The sequence below is a fragment of the Oncorhynchus kisutch genome, linkage group LG3 (assembly GCF_002021735.2).
Source record: "Oncorhynchus kisutch isolate 150728-3 linkage group LG3, Okis_V2, whole genome shotgun sequence".
NCBI lineage: Eukaryota > Metazoa > Chordata > Actinopteri > Salmoniformes > Salmonidae > Oncorhynchus > Oncorhynchus kisutch.
The window spans coordinates 42445004-42469675 of NC_034176.2; the positions used below are offsets into that span (position 1 = coordinate 42445004).

Here is a 24672-nt window from a genome sequence, read left to right on the forward strand (position 1 = left end):
TTAGCATTTCAATCAATATAATTATCAACTGTGTAGTGATTTCTAATTCCCGCCCTTCTCAGTCCACCCCCACTTCTCTTTGTCCACCAAGCCGCCATATTGTCTTCGCCCACTAGAGAACATTTCCTTGTAACCATATCTACTGTTTTTTGATTATGCATCTCTGTGATTATTTAGTTCGTTAGTAAATAAATGATTAAGACAATTGATGTATGGATAATTCATAGTGAAGGCTGGGTTCGTGCAGATAACCAACAACTTACGACATTTGGAATGGGACTAATGTGAGGTAAAGAATAATTCATTAATTAGAAGACTAATTGGACAGATATTAAAATATCTGAAAAGTTATATTAGGAAAATTATAACTTTGTAATCTGAAGATTTTCCTTGGTGCCCCAACTTCCTAGTTAATTACATTTACATGATTAGTTTCATCATGTAATAATAATTACAGAGAATTGATTTGGTAAAATAACAGTCTTCAATTTAATGATGCCAAAGACACAACACACTCTACCCTTCCTCCACCACTGTCTCTCTAGCATAATACCAGCCATACCCTCTGCCACTGTCTCTCACTATCATAATATCAGCCCGCTGCTAATACCACAACAGCACAGACTAGGCAGGATAAATCTCACCAGGTGTCTCTGTGCAGCGCTCCTCTCCTCTCAGACTAAAAGCCTCCAACACGACAAGTATTATGTTAGTGTTGGATTGTGCAGTCGTCTCATGCTCATCTGACGCACAGCACAATCCTGTCCCAGGCTTTTACATTCACTGGCTTTCTCTATCTTACACCCAACTTTAAAGTCCATGGAGTTTCATTAACAGCAACTTCTCCTCAGGCAAATGAGAGAGAGCTGGCCTTATGTAAATATGAAGATCAGAAATAAAAAAGAACATCCCATCCTCCTGAAGGAGTTTATCGTTTGCTGTTTGCTGCAGTATGCAAATGTGAGAAGTGTCAGTGTGTGTGTGTGTGTTTGTGTGTGTTTTTGGCTGATGACAGGGAAGGTGAAAGTGGAAGGTGATGTACAGGTCAGCAGTCACACACAGACATGCACATCACCTTCTCTTGTGTCTCACACTAGTGACATCAGCAACCTCCTTGTGTCACCATGAGAGAGAAAGTTCTCCCTCTTCCCAGTCCCAAAGACCATTTTTACACAATTACATAATCTCTGAGGCTCCAGATATTACATGACGACATCGTCATGCAAAAATCCCTTAATATAAATTTGTCTTATTGCAAATGCCAAACTTTTATCACCATGCTACAGTACAAATCGTTTGGACACATTACAACACATCTCCATTGGGGTGTTTTCTCAGGAACTGTAGCAGTGTAATCACAGTGTTGCGGCCGGGCCGGCGTTCTGTTCTGTTCTAAGGTGTTAGGTAAACAGACTACAGTCTGGCAACACTGTTACACAGCTACATGGGCTGGCCAACCTGAGCCACACTGGTGCATGGGACTGCGTCCCAAATGGCACCTTATTCCCTATACAGTGCACAACTTTGGTAGTGCACTAGGGAATAGGGTGCCGTTTGCCAGGAAATGGTGGAAGTCAGCCACCAGCAGCAGACAACATCTCTACTGCTTTTACAGTTGTAATTTTCACTAAGCATTAAACATATTTCTAAAGGATTTTTGGGATTAGTGACTAGAGTAGAATTGTGGAGGTAGTTTGAGGTGAAAAATAAAGACAGAAAAAGTAACTAGTCAAGGGGACAGGTGAGCGTGAAAGAGAGGCACCCAGAGAAGAGGTGTAGAACGGGGTTAAACGAGTGTCCTCGATCACAAATTAATGCTAAAGGGTCAGGTGGTCTCTAAGCCAGGGATGACAGGTGTGAGCCAGGACAACAATGAGCAGGTTACGTTCCAAACAACACCCTATAATAGTGCACTACTTTTGGCCAAGACACATCTGGCTTTGGTCAAAAGTAGTGCACTATATAGAGAATAGAGTGCCATTTGAAACATACACCTCTTCATTCCACAAATCACCTATGAATGTGTCATATCCTGTGGAGAGGACTGATAACAGGAAGTGTGGGCACTAAACGTCTGTTAGGCACATCCTGCTATGAATTACACCCAGTACTTCCACCATTGGAAGACACGAGGAGTTACTGCAATGTCTTATGGAGGGACTCCATACCTTGGCAGAATGCCATGACCAGGCGTTCGATACATTGCTGGAGCATATCCACGGATTCCCCACTGGGCATCAGGTCACACCCGTAATCTCCCAGCCTACCCCAGTGTCCCGAGTACCCAACTTACCTCCTCCGGAGCACTACGCTGGAAATCCCGGAACCTGCTGGGTTTTTCTCTCCCAGTGCTCCCTCATTTTTGAGCTGCAGCCTTCCTTGTTCCCCTCGAACCGCTGGAGGATAGCGTACATCCTAACGCTGATGTCCGGGAGGGCGCTCGCCTGGGCCACGGTGGTGTGGGAGCAACAGTCCACCGTCTGGCTCAGTCTGGAGGAGTTTGTGGAGGAAGTTCGGAAGGTGTTTGATTCTCCGTTGTCCGGGAGAGAGGCTGCTTAAACTGCTCCCATAGTGTGGCATACCACGCAGTCGATTTTCGCACGTTGGCGGCTGAGAGTGCCTGGATCCCAGAAGCATTGTTTGACATGCTCCTTCAAGGATTATTGGAGGTGATCAAAGATGAGCTCGCAGCCCGGGGGCTTCCCATGGTTCCGGACCATCGCGTCCTCCCACTGGATCGAACAAGTCGGCTTTGGTCACGTTTTCCGCAGCGGACTGCGGGAGTAGGTACAGATGGAGTTAGCCTGCCACGATGACAACCTGTCACTCGACCAGCTCATCAGCATGGCAATCCGTTTGGACAACCCCCGGCGGTTCCGACAAAGACCTAGGCGGAATCTGCACATTTGCCCAAGGCAGCACGTAGGTGGAGGAGGAATATGGGCCTTTGCTCCTATTGTGGAGAAAAGTGTCATTTCTCCCCGAACTGCCCTCTATCCATTAATAGGTGAGAAGGTAACAACCCAGGTGTCACGCCTTGGTCATAGTATTTTGTGTTTTCGTTATATATTTGGTCAGGCCAGAGTGTGACATGGGTTTATTTTGTTGTGTTTCGTATTGGGGTTTTGTAGGCATTGGGATTGCGGCTGAGTAGGGGTGTAGCATAGGTTTGGCTGCCTGAGGCGGTTCTCAATCAGAGTCAGGTGATTCTCGTTGTCTCTGATTGGGAACCATATTTAGGTAGCCGGGGTTTCACTGTGTATTTTGTGGGTGATTGTTCCTGTCTTTGTGTTTGCACCAGATAGGGCTGTTTCGGTTTTCACATTACGTTTATTGTTTTTGTAAGTTCGTGTTTCTTTATTATTTAATAAACATGGATTGCAATAGCCACGCTGCATTTTGGTCCGATCCTTGCTACACCTCCTCGTCCGAGGAGGAGATAGAAGAAAGCCGTTACAGAATCACCCACCACACCCGGACCGAGCGGCGTGGTAACAGGCAGCGACAGCAGGAGCAGCGAAAGGAGGAATGGACATGGGAAGACGTGTTGGATGGCAAAGGTTGTTACACTTGGGAGGAGATACTGGCCGGAAGAGATCGCCTCCCATGTGAACAGGTGGAGGCACTTAGGAGAGCAGAGGCAGCCGGAGATAAGAGCTGACGATACGAGGGAACACGGTTGGCAAGGAAGCCCGAAAAGCAGCCCCAAAAATGTATTGGGGGAGGGCTCAGGGAGAGAGTGGCAGAGTCATGAGTCAGACCTGAGCCAACTCTCCCTGTTAATCGTGAGGAGCAGCGATCAAAGGACTTCTGGACTTGGGAAGAGATATTGGACGAAAAAGGACCATGGGCGCAGCCTGGTGAATATCGACGCCCCAAAGAAGAACTGGAGGCGGCGAGAGCGGAGAGGCGCTGGTATGAAGAGGCAGCACGGCGACGCGGATGGAAGCCTGAGAGTCACCTCCAAAAATGTATTGGGGGGGGGGGCTCACAGGGAGTATGGCTATGCCAGGTAGGAGACCTGCACAAACTCCCTGTGCTTACCGGGGGGCTAAAGAGACCAGGCAGGCACCGTGTTATGCTAGTGAGCGCACGGTGACTCCAGTGCGGGTGCATAGCCCGGTACGGTACATACCAGCTCTTCGTATTAGCCGGGCTAGAGTGGGCATCGAGCCAAGTAAGGTTGGGCAGGCTCGGTGCTCAAGAGCTCCAGTGCGCTTGCACGGTCCAGTCTATCCAGTGCCACCTCCACACACCAGTCCTCCGGTAGCAGCTCCCCGCACCAGGCTTCCTGTGCGTGTCCTCGGTTCAGTACCACCAGTTCCAGCACCACGCACCAGGCCTTCAGTGCGCCTCGCCTGTTCAGCGCAGCCAGCGCTTTCCTCCTCTCCTGCGCTGTTGGAGTCTCCCGCCTGTTTAGCGCAGCCAGAGCCTTTCTCCTCTCCTGCGCTGCCGGAGCCTCCCGCCTGTTCAGCGCAGCCAGCGCTTTCCTCCTCTCCTGCGCTGTTGGAGTCTCCCGCCTGTTTAGCACAGCCAGAGCCTTTCTCCACTCCTGCGCTGCCGGAGCCTCCCGCCTGTTTAGCGCAGCCAGAGCCTTCCTCCTCTCCTACGCTGCCGGAGCCTCCTGCCTGTTCAGCGCAGCCAAAGCTGCCAGTCTGCATGGAGCAGCCAGAGCTGCCAGTTTGCATGGAGCAGCCAGAGCTGTCAGTCTGCATAGAGCTGCCAGACTGCATGGAGCAGCCTGAGCTGTCAGTCTGCATGGAGCAGCCTGAGCTGTCAGTCTGCATGGAGCAGCCTGAGCTGTCAATCTGCATAGAGCTGCCAGTCTGCATGGAGCAGCCAAAGCTGCCAGTCTGCATGGAGCAGCCAGAGCTGCCAGTTTGCATGGAGCAGCCAGAGCTGTCAGTCTGCATAGAGCTGCCAGTCTGCATGGAGCAGCCAAAGCTGCCAGTTTGCATGGAGCAGCCAGAGCTGTCAGTCTGCATAGAGCTGCCAGTCTGCATGGAGCAGCCAAAGCTGCCAGTCTGCATGGAGCAGCCAGAGCTGCCAGTCTGCATGGAGCAGCCAGAGAAGCTAGATCCGCCAGTCAGCCATGATCTTCCAGATCTGCCAGTCAACCAGATTCTTCCAGATCTGCCAGTCAGCCATGATCTTCCAGATCTGCCAGTCAACCAGACTCTTCCAGATCCGCCAGCCAGCCAGGATCTGCCGGAGCCAACTACCTGCCTGAGCTTCATCTCAGTACTGGGCTTCCTCTCAGTACAGGGCTTCCTCTCAGTACTGGGCTTCCCCTCAGTCCCGGGCTTCCCCTCAGTCCCGGGCTTCCCCTCAGTCCCGGGCTTCCCCTCAGTCCCGAGCTGCCCCTCAGTCCCGAGCTGCCCCTCAGTCCCGAGCTTCCCCTCAGTCCCGAGCTTCCCCTCAGTTCCGAGCTGCCCCTCAGTCACAAGCTGCCCCTCAGTCCAGTGGGGTTCTGGGTGAGGACTATTAGGCCATGGTCGGCGGCGAGGGTGGATTATCCCAGGACGCGAAGGGGAGGAACTATGACATTAATGGAGTGGGGTCCACGTCCCGAGCCGGAGCCGCCACCATGGACAGACGCCCACCCGGACCCTCCCTATGGTTTTGAGGTGCGTCCGGGAGTCCGCACGCCCCTCGGTCGTTCTGCCACGCCCCTTGTCTGAAGTCAGCGCAGCCTTCCCCGGAATGTCTTCTGGTGGGCTCAGAAGTTGCCCCAGACCTCTCCGCCATTCTCTCGGGAGTATCAGGACCTCCAGGAGGTTTTTTAGTAACTACGAATACCTGGTCATGCCATTTGGACTTACCAACACCCCTGCTGTGTTCCAGGCACTGGTTAATGACATTCTCCACGACATGTTGAACCGGTCTGTTTTGGTCTACCTTAATGACACCCTCGTTTTCTCCCACTTTCTCCCACGCAAAAACATGTGCTCCATGTCCGACAGCTCCTCCAGTGCCTCCTGGAGAACCAGATTTTTCTGAAAGAGGAGATATGAGAATTCCATTGCTCCACCATCCCCGTCCTTGGTTACATCATCGCTGCAGGAAATGTACAGATGGATCCCGGGAAGGTGAGAGCGGTGGCGGATTGGCCCCAGCCTACGTCCAGAGTGCAGCTGCAACATTTCCTGGGATTTTCCAACTTCTATTGCCGCTTTAGTCGTGGTTACAGCACCCTGGCTTCGCCCCTGTCTGCAGTCACCGCTCCCAAGGTTTCATTCATATGGTACCCAGCTGCTGACCGGGCATTCTGGGACCTCAAGTACCGCTTCACCATTGCTCCCATAATGGTTCATTCTGACCCGTCCCATCAGTTCAAGGTGGAGGTCGATACTTCGGATGTCGGAGTGGGGGCTGTTTGGTCCCAGCGTTCTGCCCTGGACCTCAAGTTACATCCCTGCGATTTCTTCTCCCATCACCTCAACACCACGGAGAGGAACTATGATGTGGGGAATCAGGAGCTTCTCACCGTGAAGATGGCGTTGGAGGAGCGGAGACACTGGTTGGAGGGGCGGAACTTAACGTTCATTATGTGGACGGACCACAAGAACCTGAAAAATCTCCGCACCGCCAAGCGTCTCAATTCCAGGCAAGCTAGATGGGCCCTGCTTTTCACCCGGTTTAACATCTCCCTCTCCTACCGACCATGATCCAAGAACATCAAGCCGGATGCGCTATCAAGCCGCTATAGCCCCGCCGCTACACCCTTGGACCCCGAGACCATCCTTCCCACCTCATGTCTGGCGATTGCACTCATCTGGGGAATAGGGAAGCTGGTCTGTGAGGCCCAGCGTTCCCAGCCGAGCTCCCCTCCAGGTGTCGTCCATCTTCCTCATTATCCCCAGTGTATTTATACCTGTATTCTCTGTTTGTCTGTTGTCCTGTCTTGTCATGTCTCACCAGTGTGTTTTCCCGTCTCCCTGCTTTCTCAAGTTCTGTTTCCTAGTTTCCCCGGTTCTGACCATTCTGCCTGTCCTGACCCCGAGCAAGCCTTCTGTACCTGCCTGACTCTGACACATTTACAAACCTCTGCCTTTCCTGACCCCGAGTCTGCCTACTGTTCTGTACCTTATTAACTCTGCCCTGGGTTACGGACTTATGCCTGCCTTTGACCTGTCTTTTGCCTGCCCCCTGTTTGGGTCAATAAACATATGTAACTCTAGCTGTCTGCATCTGGGTCTTATCGTGAGCTCTGATAGAGAGAGTGAGTCTAGAATGATTAATGACGCTGATTATTATAACAATGTTGGATGCAGCCACAAGCAGGCAGGGGCAGTATGGCTACTAGCTAACATCTTGGAAACACTCTTGCAATGTTGGGCACAGCTGGTTCATAAATCATTCATCCAAAAAGTTTTGAAACAGATACGTTTACTCCAAACGGAAAACATTTTGCAACGAAAATAGTTTCTATTGGACAAATTCAGGTAAGTCCCACACAGTTTTGTTCCATTTTCTTCAGTTTGGTTATGTTTGGTTCCTAGTGAAATAATTAATACACACCGTTTCAAAATGGTTCGCAACTGAAAGCAAAAATAGGCGTTTCTTATTATTGGACTTATTCAGGTAGGTCCCTCCTTGATTTGGCCTGTTTGCGTCCTTGTTGTTCCAAGTGAATACGAGGTGAATAGACCAGTGTTAATCCAGAGGGTAAAATGATTTCACCATGGTGAAAACCGTTCAGCCTCCCTCTCTTCCTCCTCTCACTCTCTCTTCTATCTCTCTATTCTCTCTGTTTTTCTCCCTATCCTTCAGTTATATCTGCTCTACTCATGGAGTTTCCTTGACTTTGATGTGAACTCATTCAAACACTCATTCAGAATCAATGCTCCCTCTTCAACATGGCCACCTGAGACGGCAGGCTTTCTCTCTAACCATAGCTGTCTAATCTCCATTTCCCTCTCTCTCTCTCCTTCAGTAAACCTCTATCTTCTTCAGTAAGCCAGGGAATAAGACGACCCTCAATAAATACCATTTCCTAAATGGGGACTTTGTTTTCCTCAAGCATACATACACTCTAAATAATGTACTAATCAGCTTTGGATAATATATGCCACAGTAGACAGAAAAGCAGTCTGGGTATAAATAGTGGAAGATAAAAAGATCAGCACACCAGACACTCTCCTGTCCTCACATTCACCCCAGTCACACACACACGTCTTTCTCGCAGACACTCACACAGACACACACTGTCACACACACACACACACACACACACACACACACACACACACACACACACACACACACACACACACACACACACACACACACACACATACACACACACACACAAAGTTTCTGGGCGGAAGTTTAAATTATTAATTGGGATCCAGGATGACAGTATGAATCATTAACATTCCCTCCCTCTTTCCCTCCTTCCTTCCATCCCTTCCTCCCTCCTGCACTTGGCACAGCCTTCATCTAAGTGCCTGAGAAGAGCACTCCTCTTCAACAAGCAGCACAGTGGAGAAGAGTGAGCAACTTGAAGAGGACCTTCTACAAGCATCACAGTGCGCAGCTGAACATTGTATGTTGGAAAACACTTGGTTTGTTATTTTTTATTAAAACAAAACCGATATTCATTAAATACAAATACAGAACTTGTTTTTGCGTGGATTCCGTGACGCGGTAAGCTTTAACAGCTCGGACCGGCATTTCTTGTCCCGGAATCCCACTTATCAGACAGGTTGAAGACTGCTTGGCAGAGACGCTAAGCTGCTAGCCTGAAAGTTGGTACCAGATGAGTTTTGCAATGGAGCCCTCTTTGTCTGGAGCAATAAATGAACGGTTCCAGCGCTGTATCTATTAGGCTTTGTTTCGGGACAAACCAGAGTTCCAATCCTGCAATTGTTTACTTGCCAAGGCTTGAGGTGGCTTCCTTGATCATGCAGGTCGCCAGCCTACGTAAGAAACTGGGGAAAAGGCAGAATGGAATGTTTACATTTTCTACGCCGGTGGCTGGACGGCGTTCGCGCTTGTTGTATGCATCTCCGCCTTGTAGTTTGTCGTTATCCGACTGGCTGGTGTTGCCCGGAGCTCTCCCATCTGATAGCGGAGGAGCACAGCATGAGGAAAAAGGCAATCAACGATGGTCGCATGTTACGAGTCGTGGAAGCCGAAGACAGCGACCTCCCGCAAAGCAGTCTACACTCCCAACGAGAGGCCAGGAGGGGATACAAACAACAAATTGTTTCACCATCCTGGAGCCTGTTCTTCCTGCACCCTCGTCGCTGGGGGTGCCTGTGTCTGCGGCCACAGTGCCTAATATTACGATTTCGAAGTCAACGTCGGCAACCTTCCGTCCATGCTCTGGATCGAGCGGGGCTTTTCCATCTGTCGGAGGCCTGAATCTTGTGAAGCGTGGGATTGGGCGGATTTCCTCGTCCTTCTCGCCAGCTGTGATTTTGGGCAGCTCCGTGGTAAGAAATGTGACCGTTCCTGGTGCAAAAACAATGTCCTATCCAGGAGCAAGAGTAAATTACATTACTATGTACTATGCCAGGACATGGAAATCAATTCTATCGTAGTCTATGTGGGTTTTAATGACATTATGAAGGGCAGCTCTGAACAGTTGAAACTGGATTTTAAAGAGCTGATTAACTCTATGCTAGACGATAACAAAACACCCATCATATCTGGCCCTGTGCCCTCTCTTAATAGTGGCATTGGACGCTTTAGCAGGATTCTTTCTCCTCACAACTGGCTACGTGATTATTGCAGCTCAATGGGTGTAACGTTTGCTGACAATTTCAATACCTTTTGGAAACAAAACGCGTTTTATAAGGAGGATGGGATCCACCCAAATCATTTGGGTTCCTGGATCCTTTCACTGCATTATAAGGCTGCGTTGAGACAATGAATTATCAATGACCCAAGCCCAGCTCAGCTAATCCCTAGCATTGTGACGCAGTGTAGTCATAATGCTTCAGCAAATGTACATTACACCAGGCGTATTGGTAGACACAATATAAGTAACATAATTGATGTCCCACGAACTGCTCTGAATGCCTCTGCTGATCCTACAGCTATTGTATGCAGTAATCATGTGCCTACAAACCCGATTTACACTGTTAGCACTGAGCCGGTGTGCCCTGGGAGGAAGTCCACTGTGTGCAGCTCACCCTGCACAAGGATAAAGAACATGAGCACATCTATTGTTGCTAAGCTTCTGAGTAAAGCAATAAAAAAAAACGAAGCATCCCAGAAGAAAAGTGCTCAAAATAGCCCACGTTAACATATGTAGCTTAAGAAATAAGGTTAATGAAATCAATAATGTAATAGTATTTTTTATTTTATTTCACCTTTATTTAACCAGGTAGGCTAGTTGAGAACAAGTTCTCATTTGCAACTGCGACCTGGCCAAGATAAAGCATAGCAGTGTGAGCAGACAACAAAGAGTCTGCTCACACTGAGTCTGCTAACAGATAACATTCATATTCTGACTATCTCTGAAACTCACGTAGATGATACCTTTGATGATACAGTGGTAGCAATGCAAGGTTATAACCTTTACAGAAAATACAGAAATACCAATGGTGGAGATGTTGCTGTATATTTTCAGAAGCACATTCCTGCAAAGATTAGAGAGGATCTCATGTTAAATACTGTTGAGGTAATATGGCTGCAGGTTCATCTGCCTCACCTAAAGCCCATTCTGGTGGGAAGCTGTTATAGACAACCAAGTGCTAACCATCAGTATCTGGAAAACATGTGTGAAATGCTTGATAATGTATGTGATGTCAATAGAGAGGTTTACTTTCTGGGTGATTTAAATATTGACTAGCTTTCATCAGGCTACACACTCAAGAGAAAGCTTCAAACTGTAACTACTGCCTGCAACCTGGTTCAGGTAATCAATCAACCTACCAGGGTAATTACAAACAGTACAGGAATGAAATAATCAACATGTATTGATCATATCTTTACTAATGCTGAAAGCAGTATCCAAATCTATTGGATATAGTGATCACAGTATAGAAGCCATATCTAGGAAAACCAAAGTTCCAAAGGCTGTGCCTAATATAGTGTATAAGAGGTCATTCAAGACGTTTTGTGGTGATTCCTATGTTGTTGATGTAAAGAATATTTGTTAGTGGTCTGTGGTGTGTAAAGAGGTGCAAACAGACACTGCACTTTACACATTTATGAAATTGCTTATTCCAGTTACAATTAAGCATGTACTCATTAAGAAAATGACTGTAAAAACGGTTAAATCCCCATGGATTGATGAGGAATTGAAAAATGGCATGGTTGAGAGGGATGAGGCAAAAGGAATGGCAAATAAATCTGACTGCACAACCGATTGGCAAATTGAGAAATCGATACCAAACTGAATAAAAAGAAGACAAAACTACACTATGAAACAAAGATAAATTACATAAAGATTGATAGTAAAAAGCTTTGGAGCACTTTAAATACCATTTTGGGAAAAAAGGCAAACTCAGCTCCATCAGTCATTGAATCAGATGGCTCATTCATCACAAAACCAACTGACATTGTCAACTACTTTTCATTGGCAAGATTAGCAAACTTAGGCATGCCATGCCAGCAACATACGCTGACACTACACATTCAAGTATATCTGACTAAATTATGAAAGATAAGCATTGTAATTTAGCATTCCCTAAAGTGAGTGTGGAAGAAGTGAGAAAATTATTGGTGTCTATCAACAATGACAAGCCACCGTTCAACAAGCACAGCACTTACACATTATTACTGATGATTGATGATAACAAGATTGTGGTGGCTGTTTTGTTAGACTTCAGTGCGGCTTTTGACATTATTGATCATAGTCTGCTGCTGGAAAAGAGTTACCTGTCTAACAGAATACAGAGGGTGTATTTAATGGAAGCCTTTCCAACATAATCCAGGTAGAATTAAGGAATTCCCCAGGGCAGCTGTCTAGGCCCACTACTTTTTAAAATCTTTACTAATGACACGCCACTGGCTTTGAGTCAAGCCAGAGTTTCAATGTATGCAGATGACTCAACTCTATACATGTCAGCTACTACAGCGACTGAAATGAATGCAACACTTAACAAAGAGTTGCAGTTGGTTTCAGAGTGGGTAGCAAGGAATACGTTAGTCCTAAATATTTATAAAACTAAAAGCATTGTATTTGGGACAAATCATTCACTAAACCCTAAACCTCAACTAAATCTTGTAATAAATCATGTAGAAATTGAACAAGTTGAGGTGAATAAACTGCTTGGACTAACCCTGGATTGTAAAACTGTCATGGTCAAAACATATTGATACAACATTAGCTAAGATGGGGAGAAGTATATCAATAATAAAGCGCTACTCTACCCTCTTAACAGCACTATCAACAAGGCAGGTCCTACAGGCCCTGGTTTTATCGCACCTGGACTACTGTTCAGTCGTGTGGTCAGATGCCACAAAAAAAGGAAAGTTGGAGGAGTTGGCTAAAGCACAAAGCTATGTGAATACCATACTAAGGCTTGTGTTATCGCCGGGAGAAATGAACAATGGACTCCACAGGTTATGTGACAAAGATGAGTAGCTACTCTACTGCAGCGTCTGCCTAAATCTTGATCCTCTCCCCTCCCGTCCTTTCCCCACCTCTCATCTCCTCTGCTCTGCTTTCCTCTCATCTCCTCTGCTCTGCTTTCCTCTCATCTCCTCTCCCACTCCCCCCCTCTCCTATTCTCTACACTCCTACTCAGCCCTTTTTCCCACTCCGCTCCACTCCCCATTAGACAGACAAGACAACATGAATTTTGCAAACAAGCTCCTCTCTGCTTCCTTTTACCAGACAGACAGTGAACAAGACGTTTTGCTGGCGGTGCCATCAATCCTAAGACGAGAGGCTTTTGGACACAGCAGACACATAGAACAAACAAACTATCCTTCTCCTGTCACCCAAAGTCATATCCATCTCACAGACAACATTTAGCGAGATGTTCACTTAGGGCACTTCGTCATACAGGACACTTCCTATAACTTGGAACTAAAACCCTTCCGGAGAATAACAATCTGCCCTTTTACAACAAACTAGAAGAGAGGACGCATTTAATAATGGCCTGTAATACATCCCAAATGGCACTCTATTCCCTATATAGTGCACTTTGACCAGGGCCCATAGGACTCTCGTGAAGTAGTGCACTATGTAGGGAATAGGGTGCCAATTGAGACACAACCCTGGGAGACGGTTATCTTTCACATGATTAGTTTTACATCAGAAAATTCAAGATGTCTATAAAGGTAAAAACATGATGATTTAATAAGAATGAACATTGTATTATGGTTATGGTACAACACCTGTAAATATTTAATGGTATGCTTTAAACACAGCAACTACTTTAGATAAAGCAGCTGAGAGGCCATTTTCATTCCATTAACAGTAAGACACCCTGATTACAGCTGAGGGATAGAGGAGGGAGGGAGATAGATAACACATGAAAAGAGAGATGGAGGACAGACGTAGAGAAATAGACAGACATACCATTTCACATTCTGTAGATGTGTGTGGATGTGTACACGTTGATATTCACACTTCCACATCATATTAAATAACCAATCTAATGATGACAATAATGATTGTAATTAAACGAACACACACAGGCACGCCCGCTATCCCTGGTCTCAGTAGGTGTGAGAGCATTGTTACTGGCCACAGATCTGTAACAGCAAACAGGTGGCTCACACAGCAGGACTGGGGAAGGGGCCAAGCAAAGCCGAGATACAGTCATATAAAACACACACACACACACACACGCACACACACGCACACACGCACACACACACACACACAACCCCTGACTTGAGAATACACAGTGGTAGATCCTTCCACCATTAGAACCAAGTCTCTGTCTACTATTCCCAGCAGTCAAGCTTTACTGATCCCTGATTAACTATGAAATTACTTTATGAGATGTAGTTATAAAGCAGTAACAACCATTTGACAGGGAAGGCTCCACACTCACCATACTGTCACTCAGTTATGTCAAACACATAGCAGGTGATATGAGGTCAACACTTGACCATTGCGCTTAATCCTTACAGTTACAGCAGGCAAAATGTTATGATTACTAATCTCTCTCTGTCTCTCTCTCTGCCCTGCGTGGTGAACGGCAGCTATTGGAATTCCCTCCCTCTCCCCTAATTTTTTCTTCTTCTCCATCTCGTATATTCAACCCAGTCTCTCTCCAGCACACTAGGGTCTGGGAGGAAGGAGTCGGAGCAGAGGACTCTTAAAACCCATCAGAGGGCCTGTGATTTTCTTTTCTTCCCCTCTATGGAAATCAAATGCCCATCCAACTGATTTGTTCTGGCACCGGCCCAGCCAACACCACCACCAACACTGCCACCACCACCAACCAGTGACGTGTGGTCAGGGTAGACAGGGTAGGCATTGTTTTACCCTGTGAAAAAAAAAGTTTCCCCTGTGAAAAAAGGAAGAAGAAAAACGGCAATGAAAAATAAATAAATCTACATTTGATCAATAATCATTTCGTCATCGTCATGCTTTTTTCTGCATGATAAAATCTATTTCTGAACTAGTACTTAGGTCCCAAATTTGCAGGCAGAAAGCTTCGCTGCCTTCCATGTGTCAATATGTCCCATTTATTTTCATAAATTGGCATGGAAAAAGTAATGGGGTTTACATTCATTTTACTGCTAGCTAAAGTTGAACAGGATGACTAACATATTGGATCTGAAACAGTTGTCATCGTTGGATTTTCGTGTGAAACAGGGAGTTGTTATAAGGGATGGAAGACCAACACCTGAGCTTAGGGACCTACAACAAAGGAAGGGACAGACAATAACACTATCATTTGAATCTGAGTGGTATCAACAGAAAGACTGGCTCAGTGGCTGCGCTGTTAGCAGCTGACTCAACTGCTTCCCCTTCCTGCTGTTCTTCACAAGCGACCAAGTTTGGACTAAAGCCGGTTACTGCAACTTGCACAACTTGCCTATAGCACTCAACAAGTGTGAGAAGTCTGTCTCACATCCAAAGCCACACAGCTTTAAAAGACATTTGGCAGCTCACGGATAGATCTGTCATTGAATTAACATCTGCATGCAGAAAGCAAAGGTGAAAGAGAACAGTGGCATTTGAATTCATGCTCATCATGCTACCTAGGTGAGAGTGCCGGCTTATCAAACAGGCCCAGGGGAAAGTATGTGTAACTATAACATGCCTTAAAAAAATGTTTTAAATGAACCGTTAGCGACTCATTTAGAGACCAACACCAGGTTTGCTTTTTTGCTCATGATGGAATTGTCAATGAAGAACAAAGAACAAAGTGATGGATATGAGTGTCTGCCATACCCGAATCAGCCACACAATGCAAGTTCTGGAACGGCAGCGTTAAGACTTTGATCATTTCTACGAGAGATTCGAGCAGAAATGCAATGGTCTGGGCTTGGCAGAAAGTGAAACTCGCAGTAAACAGCCGATCAAAACCAATGTTCAGATGAGAGCCAGGTTTGACCACATTGGTGAACTTAATTTCCTTGGCTTAGTGGACTGCAATTTTTTTTCAACAATGTCACAAAAGTTAGACACCAGCAGACGAGAGCCTGTCAAAATATGCTAAGAACTTGAATTTCGTTAGACTTAATGCTGATCTTGTCAGACTGTACAGTTCACAAATAGTACGAGACAAATCATTTAGACAGCTCCTCAGCTTTTTGTTCCAGCATGACACAGACTGTCATCGAGGCGACAAAGTTACTGCAGCTGGTCCTCACTATACCAGCCACCAAAAGCTTCCGTTGAGGGAATTTTCTGAAATGGATAAAGACATGCAGTTGAAACTGGACCGATCAAGGATGACTCCCATCCCTTGCTTGCTTTTGGCTGATAAAATAAATTAAAAGCTGATAAATAACATTTAGGAGAGAGAGAAAGCGAGAGAGGAGCCTTGGCCTAGGCTACTGTTGATTGCAAAGATAGAGGCCTTTTTCATTTAAGTAAAACTAAAGTTCGAGAGTGTGACTATAGTGAAAATTCTATACAAGGTAGGGCTCCAGACTGCGACCATTTAGTGGCATTTTGAGACCATTTAGTCGCATTTTGAGACCATTTAGTTGCATTTTATGTTCCTTTCACTTGGCTGTGTTAGTTTAAAAAAACATTGGTCGCATTGTTGCGGGATGCACATTCATTCACCTCACTAAAAACGTTCTATTCTTTAGGAGGCTAAAACCATGATTTGGTCAAACAGTAAAGTACATTATCCTGTTGATTCATGCAATGAAAGTGTCTGCCTGTGTGCCCCAGTATCTGTTTTGCTGGGGACCGCTGCTATGTCGAGAGAGTCACTCTCTCCTTTCCTGGGGGGAAAAATGCTCCGGGGGAAAGAAAAGTGTTCTGATTGTATGACATAAAAAATCTAATTCCTGTGAAAACACAACTATCTTGTTGTCACAGATGGAAAGAGGATGTTCTCAGCTTTCTGTAGGTAAACTTTTTATTTCTCAACTCTCAATTATGAGCTCAATAGCAACTATTTTGAAAGATATTTGACATGGCTTTGAGATACAGAGCACTCGAAACGCACATTGGTCATTGTGAGTGAATAGGCCTCATTGGACAGTAGGCTCGAACTGCAACTTTTTGGGGGACATTAAATGTCTCAATAGAAAGTGCCTACTCGGCCTCAGACCTCACCACACGTCACTGCCAACTACACTGCTACCAGCACCACCACCAAGACTGCTACCACCACCACTACCACTAAGACTGACACCAACAGCCACCACTACCACTGCCACCTACACTGCTACCAGCACCACCACCAAGACTGCTACCACCACCACTAAGACTGACACCACCAGCCACCACTACCACTGCCACCACCACAGCAACCAACACCAACAACACTGCCACCCCCACCACCAACACCACCACCACCAACACTGCCACAACCACCAAGACTGCTACCACCACCAACACTGCCACCACCACCACCAAGACTTCTATCACCACCACTACTGCCACCATCACCACCAAGACTACCACCACCACCAGAACTGCCACCACCACCACCACTACCACCAACACTGCCACCACAACCACCAGCAAGACTGCCACCACCACCATTGCCACCACCACTCCTACCAGGATGGGAGTCTAGGCTAGACCAGTGAGAATCCAGATGGAATTGAATGGGAATTTGGAATATGGGGGGCGGCTGTGGCTACTGTATCTTGTAGCCAACTCTTTGTGCATGAAAGCAATAGAAGAGCTGCAGCACAGTATGATACCAGGCTAGTGTGTGTCAGGCTTGGGTTAACCCAACATCTAGTCCTAGAGAGGGCCTGCATGGACCATGCCTGGTGTGACTGTGAGCCAATAAAATAGGTGCTGTATGGAAGGCCATGTTTACTGGTTGTGTTATCAATCAGCCATAAAGCTGTCTCTGTGTGTGTTTATTATATTGTGTGTCATAAAACATATTTATTACAGTGCCAAACGGCATCAGACTACAGGAAGTTCTGTCATACTTCTAAAGACAACTGGTCCCAAGTCAATCATTTTTTCTAAATCCTGAAAATGATGAAACTCAAAAGACTGTTAAACATGATAGAAAACATCAAATGCATGCCTCGGGCTGGAGTAACAACTGAATTAATCAGGTACTGAACTGTAATATTCAAATTTAATAACCTGTCAATCAAAATCCTCAAGTTATTGGATATTCATCCAATTGGAACATTCAGGAATATTCAAATCCCCTTTCGTAAAAAAAAGTTACCCAAGGGCTTGCAGATGATCTTTTCTTACTTGTTGAATATATTCTATGCCCAATTCAATATTTAAACTGTTTCTGTCACTTCAATTATACAAAGAAAGAGGCAATAAATCAAAACAAACGAAGCATGTATATTCACTCGTAAAAAAATAAAATAAAACATTTGTAATATAATTTTGAGAGTTTCATTTTTGGTAACGGTTTCAGTCAGGGGCTGAAGTAAACTCAGAGTCAGACATTCAGAAAAATGTATATCCTCACATGCATTTTGCATACCCTACATATCAGCCACTGCAGGTTGGGCCAAATAATTCTGAAGGCTCTAGTCACGACTCATTGACGACATCATTCATGAGCTCTCACTATTAGTGAGGGATAATGGATTAGAGTCATCCACATTAGGCTCGTAGAGTACTGTAGTAGTAACCCTCTACTCCAAAGTGAGAAATCTGTGTGCAGCCCCTCCAGACTGACCTCCATTTCCATCTCTCTCCTGTCTGAGTCCTGTCCCTGCTGTAAGATCAGCATACAGAGGTAGCGTGTGTCTGACATCCCCAACATCTATGAGCTACTGCAGTGCTAGTCCATTAGAGTTTACAGATATCATGTATCATTTATTGGCTTGCCAGTGTGACGCGCTCCTATGTAGTTGTCACCTTCTCTCTTTCTCCGTTTCAATCTTTCTCCCCCTTTTACCTCCCTCGCATCTTTCTCAACCTTTCCCCCTCTCTCTCTGTCTCTGTTACCCAGCCAGCTCTGCCCGGCGCGGAACGGCCCTCAGTCAGCCAATCATTCAGGGACGCTGAGTGCCTGACTGGGAGAACTAGGTCATGAGTGCTGATGCTGCTGCTGCACTAGGCTAGTGGCTAGTGGTGAGCTAAGAGAGTGCAGTGGGACAGAGAGGGGTTTGACCACCCTCTCTCTCTCTCTTGCTCACTCTCTCTCAGCTTTGACCCCTCTCTATCTTTCTCTGTTCTCGCTTCCTCTCAGCTCTCTCTTCTTCTTCTCTCTCTCTCTCTCTCTCTCTCTCTCTCTCTCTCTCTCTCTCTCTCTCTCTCTCTCTCTCTTTCTCTCTCTCTCCAACAGAAACATGTCTGCAAAGCAGGAGCAGTGACAGGGAGTTATTGACAGACAGGAAGAGGAGCTAAAGGTTTGACGCTACAGACATGGGACTTTCCTGTACCAAACAACAAAGTGATTAGGTTACGTTATTTAGTGATATTTGCATTACGACTCGACAGACATTGTTTTTCCTTGGAAATGATATGACTGTATAAGGTTTTTCTGCGTGGCACAGACTGTCAAGCAGAAAACAAAACAATGAACCATGGTCTTCACACCATGGCGTCAGTTGGCTGCTATGCAAATAGAGACCTTTCGAAAGCACAGTACAAAGTTGTAAACTATCAACTCTCCTCACAAACATTGCTCTGTCCATAAAATGTCAAACGTGCCACAGTGTACACTCACAAATGACAACCTGTTATTCCCTATATAGTGCAATACTTTGACCAGAGCCCTATGGTCCCCGGGAATAGAGTCGGTCACAGCCACAGAGTTTCCAATTTCTATACAATAGCAGGACTCGCTCATTAGAACACAGACCAAAGCATGCCACTGGTCCTGACAAATGCTAACTAGCCCCATCCCGGAACCCATCAATCCACTAGGCTAATGCTATAGACATCTTCCTGAGCCCCTGCAGGCCCAGCGCTGCATGCTAATAAACCTACAGATGACGTGGCTGCTACTATTATTACTCTGTGGCAACACTAGTGTACTCCAGGGAATCTATCTGACGTCTTTATTGAGGCTGGGTCCTAAATTTCACCTTATTCTCTACGTAGTGCAGCACTGTAGTGCATGAACAGGGCCCACCGGTCAATAACTTGTGCACTATATAGGGAATAGGGCATGGGCCCTGGTCAAAAGTAGTGCACTATAAAGGGAATAAGGTGCCATTTGAGACAGATCCTGTGTGTGATCTCTGAAGGGGGAACCAAAGATAAAAATAGCACCAAAAAAAAGGACACGGGAGGCAAAGACATTAAGCTATGATGGATGAAACTAAGCATCTTTAGGAACAACAAAACAAATGTGTCCGGAGCTCTACATCGCCAATTGTATTTCTAACATCTACCCTTTTTCATGCAAAAGGGAAGATGTGAACTATAAAGATCTTTAAGCAAAACCCCCACTGCTATAAATGGAAAGGCTCCAAAATGCATGGAAATAGATTGTGCTCTCTACAGACTACTATAAATAGGTCCTGTTGACTGATGAACTAAAAACAGTCCTTTAGGTCATTAGGTTTTAAAGTAGGTACTTTACACTGTACATTAAAGGGGTTCACTCCAAAGTTTGTCAGGTGCTGTCTACAAACTAGGCACCATACATTATAAGCATTGTTCTGGGATTCACCATATGGCATTGAGCTTGAATACCACCTCAGTCACTGGCTTCACCAATAAGTTAACCGTAAGTACATATTCCAACCAGAAGCCATGGATTACAGGCAACATCCGCACCGAGCTAAAGGCTAGAGCTGCCACTTTCAAGGAGCAGGACACTAATCGGGACGCTTATAAGAAATCCCGCAATTCTCTCAGACTAACCATTCAAGCAAAGAGTCAATACAGGACTAAGATGGAATCCTACTACACTGGCTCTGACGCACAACAGATGTGGCAGGGCTTGCAAACTTTTACAGACTACAAAGGGAAACCCAGTCGCAAGCTGCACAGTAACGCGAGCCTACCAGATGGGCTAAATGCATTTTATGCTAGCTTCGAGGCAAGCAACACTGAAGCATGCATGAGAGCACCAGCTGTTCTGGATGACTGTGTGATCACGCTCTCCATAGCCGATGTGAGCAAGATCTTTAAACAGGTCAACATTCACAAGGCCACGAGGCCAGAAGGATTACCAGGACGTGTACACAGAGCATGCGCTTACCAACTGGCAAGAGTCTTCATTGACATTTTCAACCTCTCCCTGACCCAGTCGGCAATACCTACATATTTCATGTAGACCACCATAGTCCCCGTGCCCAAGAATCCGAGGTAAACCTACCTAAATGACTACCGCCCATAGCACTCACGTCAGTAGCCATGAAGTGCTTTGAAAGGCTGGTCATGGCTCACATCAACACCATCATCCCGGAAACCCTAGACCCATTCCAATTCGCATACTGCCCCAACAGATCCACAGATGACGCAATCTCAATTGCACTTCACACTGCCCTTTCCCACCTGGAAAAAAGAAACACCTATATGAAAATGCAGTTCACTGACTACAGCTCAGCGTTCAACACCATAGTGTCCACAAAGCTCATAACTAAGCTAAGGACCCTGGGACTAAACACCTCCCTCTGCAGCTGCATCCTGGACTTCCTGAAGGGCCGCCACCAGGTGGCAAGGGTAGGCAACCACACATCTGCCACGCTGATCCTCAACACGGGAGCCCCTCAGGGGTGCGTGCTTAGTCCCCTCCCTCCTGTACTCCCTGTTCGCCAAGCACAACTCCAACACCATCATTAAGTTTGCTGATGACACAAAGGTGGTAGGCCTAATCACCGACAACGATGAGACAGTCTATACGGAGGGGCTCAGAGACCTGGCAGTGTGGTGCCAGGACAACAACCTCTCCCTCAACTTGAGCAAGACAAAGGAGCTGATCGTGGACTACAGCAAAAGGAGGGCAGTACATGCCCCCATTCACATCAACGGGGCTGTAGTGGAGCGGGTCGAGAGCTTGAAATTCCTTGGTGTCCTCATCACCAACAAAATATCATGGTTCCTGCCAACCAGGACCTATACGCTAGGCGATGTCAGAGGAAGGCCCAAAAAATTGTCAAAACTACAGACACCTAAGTCATGGACTGTTCTCTCTGCTACCGCACGGCCAGTTTTATTTTCTTAAAACTGCATTGTTGGTTAAGGGCTTGTAAGTAAGCTTTTCACGATAAGGTTATATTCGGTGAATATGACAAATAAATTGGATTTGATTTGATATTCAGGCCCAAATTCCAAATGAATATGATTAGAGTTAAGCAATAGTTCATTCAATCCCATTAAGTCCGGTTTACATAATAATAATCATATCATAACAGGTTATGACTTAATAATATGCTATTCTGTATCTGCAGTTATGGAAGAGTTAGATTACTGCTCAGGGTCTTTTAGGTGCTGCCGCAGCTTTACTAATCTGACATAAGCGTGTAGCCTAACACATGCACGCGCTACTGATGGGGAGCTCTCTAAGAAAGTCGTGTCGTTTGTTCCACTGTGTGGTTTAAGAAAACAATGTGTAGACCAGTGTTTAAAAAACGTGTAGACGAGTCATGTTCGCCAGAACACAGACATACACGTACTATAACATGAAAAGGAGCCAGAGCTGCGAAAATCCTTGGATGCTGGTCCTTTCTCTATATTATCCTATCGGAAGGGAGAGCAACCTCAGAGCATCTTATTTTTTTGCGGGGATATGCACAGATAGGTGCAAGAGCACCTGCCCCCTCTGTGAAAGTGCCCCTCCCAAGATGTTAGACTGAGCACCAGCTGTCCCCATTCTCAGTGTCCTGTCCTTACTGTCATTGTCTGTCAGGTAGCCTAGACTACACGTGAGGCTGGTGTTTAACCAAAAGACACAAATAGATGCATACAAGCAATTGGTTATGCTATACTTATGCATTTAAATATATATATGAATACCATTTAGTCATTTCAATGTAATCTATTATCATTTCAAGATGCATATCATGATACATTTTCACGATACCAGAATGACTTGCATTTAAAAAAAAAGAAGTTTATTAAATGTGTGTTTACATCTTCTTCCCTACCACATTGATTGATGTACTGAGGCGCATGATCTGATATTAAATGTAGTTTGTTGAAACGCAACAGCCTGCTCAGTCCTATGTGCACGACAAGTAAAACCCCCGGGGCTACACCACCACATCTAAACATCTTGGCAACTACGGGAATCGCAAATTGGCCAACAATTTCACAAACATATCAGTGAATTAAATGTATTGATAATAAAGGAACGAGGTGCTAAATGTTCAGTCGATACATGATGGTGGCTCTGAATATCATGCCAGCCTGAAATGCATGCAATGCAGCGGCAGCAACCGAATTCTATTGTAAACCGACCGACGCCTGTCGGATCTCGCGCTGACATCCGGCGAGCGCACAAGCTAAGGCCCACATATCCAAGTGTCTCCATTCTAATTATCACCTATGAATATCAACGAAAATGTTTCCTTACCGGTCCTCTCCTCTTCAAAGAAACATTCTTCCACAACAGAAGCTGTAGCTGGTGGAGGAATCCCATTTCCACAGGCTCGCGGTTTAACGGTTAAATTATGACACAGTTAATTAAGTTACCATATAGTGGTGGATTTTTGGAAATGGATTACTAACCATTCCGACGTAATTAAATGACAATTTAGATACATGTATTTTGGACAAGCTATACCGACTTGATATAGGCTTATTTGCCCATTTTACCTCTTGCTCTCTATATCGCTCTCTCTCAACTAGACCAGGTGACTGTTTTCCTCCACTGATGGCTAAATGTGACTAGCTGTATTTCAGCGGCAAACCAGGCTGGTATTCTGTATGCAATCACCATCCGCGGAAAAATACAGAAGCATCCAATGGAAACCGTGCTTATGCAATGCGTTAGAATGAACCGAGCACGGTGGGTATAGGGAGAAATATCACCGTCGTGCAGTCTAGTGGGCGGGGACAGCTACAGTAGTCTACCTCTTCTCCCACTGTAATCTAGATACTATTCTTTGAAACACAAAGTTCTTCCAGACAAAACCTGGTAGTCTATGTAATACATATAGTTCCAGGATTTTAACCTAGTCATTTCAGTGTAGACAGTCTCTCAGTGTTCCCAATTCTGAGTTGTAGAATTCTAGATCTCTCTAAATGTTGTTCTTCCTTACAAAATATTTGTGACGACCATTGCTTTCTCAAATGTTTAGTCATGCACTTATGTGTCACTCTGTATGTGTGTGTGTGTGTTTGTGTGCAGAGAGAGAGAGAGAGAGATTATACAAAAACCGAGACAGACTGAGCATCTTTGTGACATGTCTTTATGCAGTGGTTCTAAATACTAGGGGTCTGGGAGGACCCAAATAAGTGTTCTAGTCAAATCTTAAACAAAATATTGTGTTCATATCAATTCACTTCTACAACTTGAGGATGATCTATTTATTTACCTGTTCCTAAATAATATACCTGGCCAAAGCAAATTCTTTACTTCCGCTCCCATCTAGTGGTCTTTTTATAAATTGTTACTGCTACAATTGTTATATCCTTTCCCTTTATATAGTGTGCTACGTAGAGAATAGGGCTCAAATCGGGGCACGAAAGTAGTGGCACGACAATAGTGTTCTACTTGTTAGCAGGGGAACGTAGGGGTGTGATAAACGTTTTAAAAAACATAGGGAAATGCTCCTCAGTGGTTTATTGCGAAGGTGTGAGTAGATAAAACACAATTTAAATGATAGCCCTTTCAAGCCTTCCATTTTGGTACAGTTATCAGTTTAAATCAGACAGCTCTTGCACAGTAGCCAAACTGAGGGCATAGTCACGGGCGGGACCTGGTCTTCAACAGGAGAGAAACTAGGCAGGGTTGTGTTTCAACGGATACAGTGCATTTGGAAAGTATTCAGACCCTTTGGCAGAGATTACAGCCTTGAGTCTTCTTGGGTATGACGCTACAAGCTTCGCACACCTGTATTTGGGGAGTTTCTCACATTCTTCTCTGCAGATACTCTCAAGTTGTGTCAGGTTATATGAGGAGCGCCGCTGCACAGCTATTTTAAGGTCTCTCCAGAGATGTTCGATCGGGTTCAAGTCCGGGCTCTGGCTGGGTCACTCAAGGACATTCAGAGACTTGTCCCAAA

The 24672-nt window shown here is 45.6% G+C and overlaps 1 protein-coding gene across 8 annotated transcripts in view; it reads right to left on the reverse strand.

The window, feature by feature from the left end:
- The window catches only part of abca2 (ATP-binding cassette, sub-family A (ABC1), member 2), an 86327-nt gene extending 62894 nt beyond the window's left edge, over positions 1–23433 (reverse strand). For 5 of the 8 annotated variants that reach the window (XM_031806493.1, XM_031806480.1, XM_031806477.1 and 2 more), the window contains exon 1: positions 23019–23426. In XM_031806493.1, the coding sequence (XP_031662353.1) occupies positions 23019–23084 (66 nt within the window). In that variant the 5' untranslated portion in view covers positions 23085–23426. Of the gene's footprint in view, positions 1–23018 lie in introns of all 8 variants that reach the window. The other 3 variants (XM_031806489.1, XM_031806484.1, XM_031806465.1) reach the window with 1 other exon arrangement.
- Positions 23434–24672: the final 1239 nt, after the last annotated feature.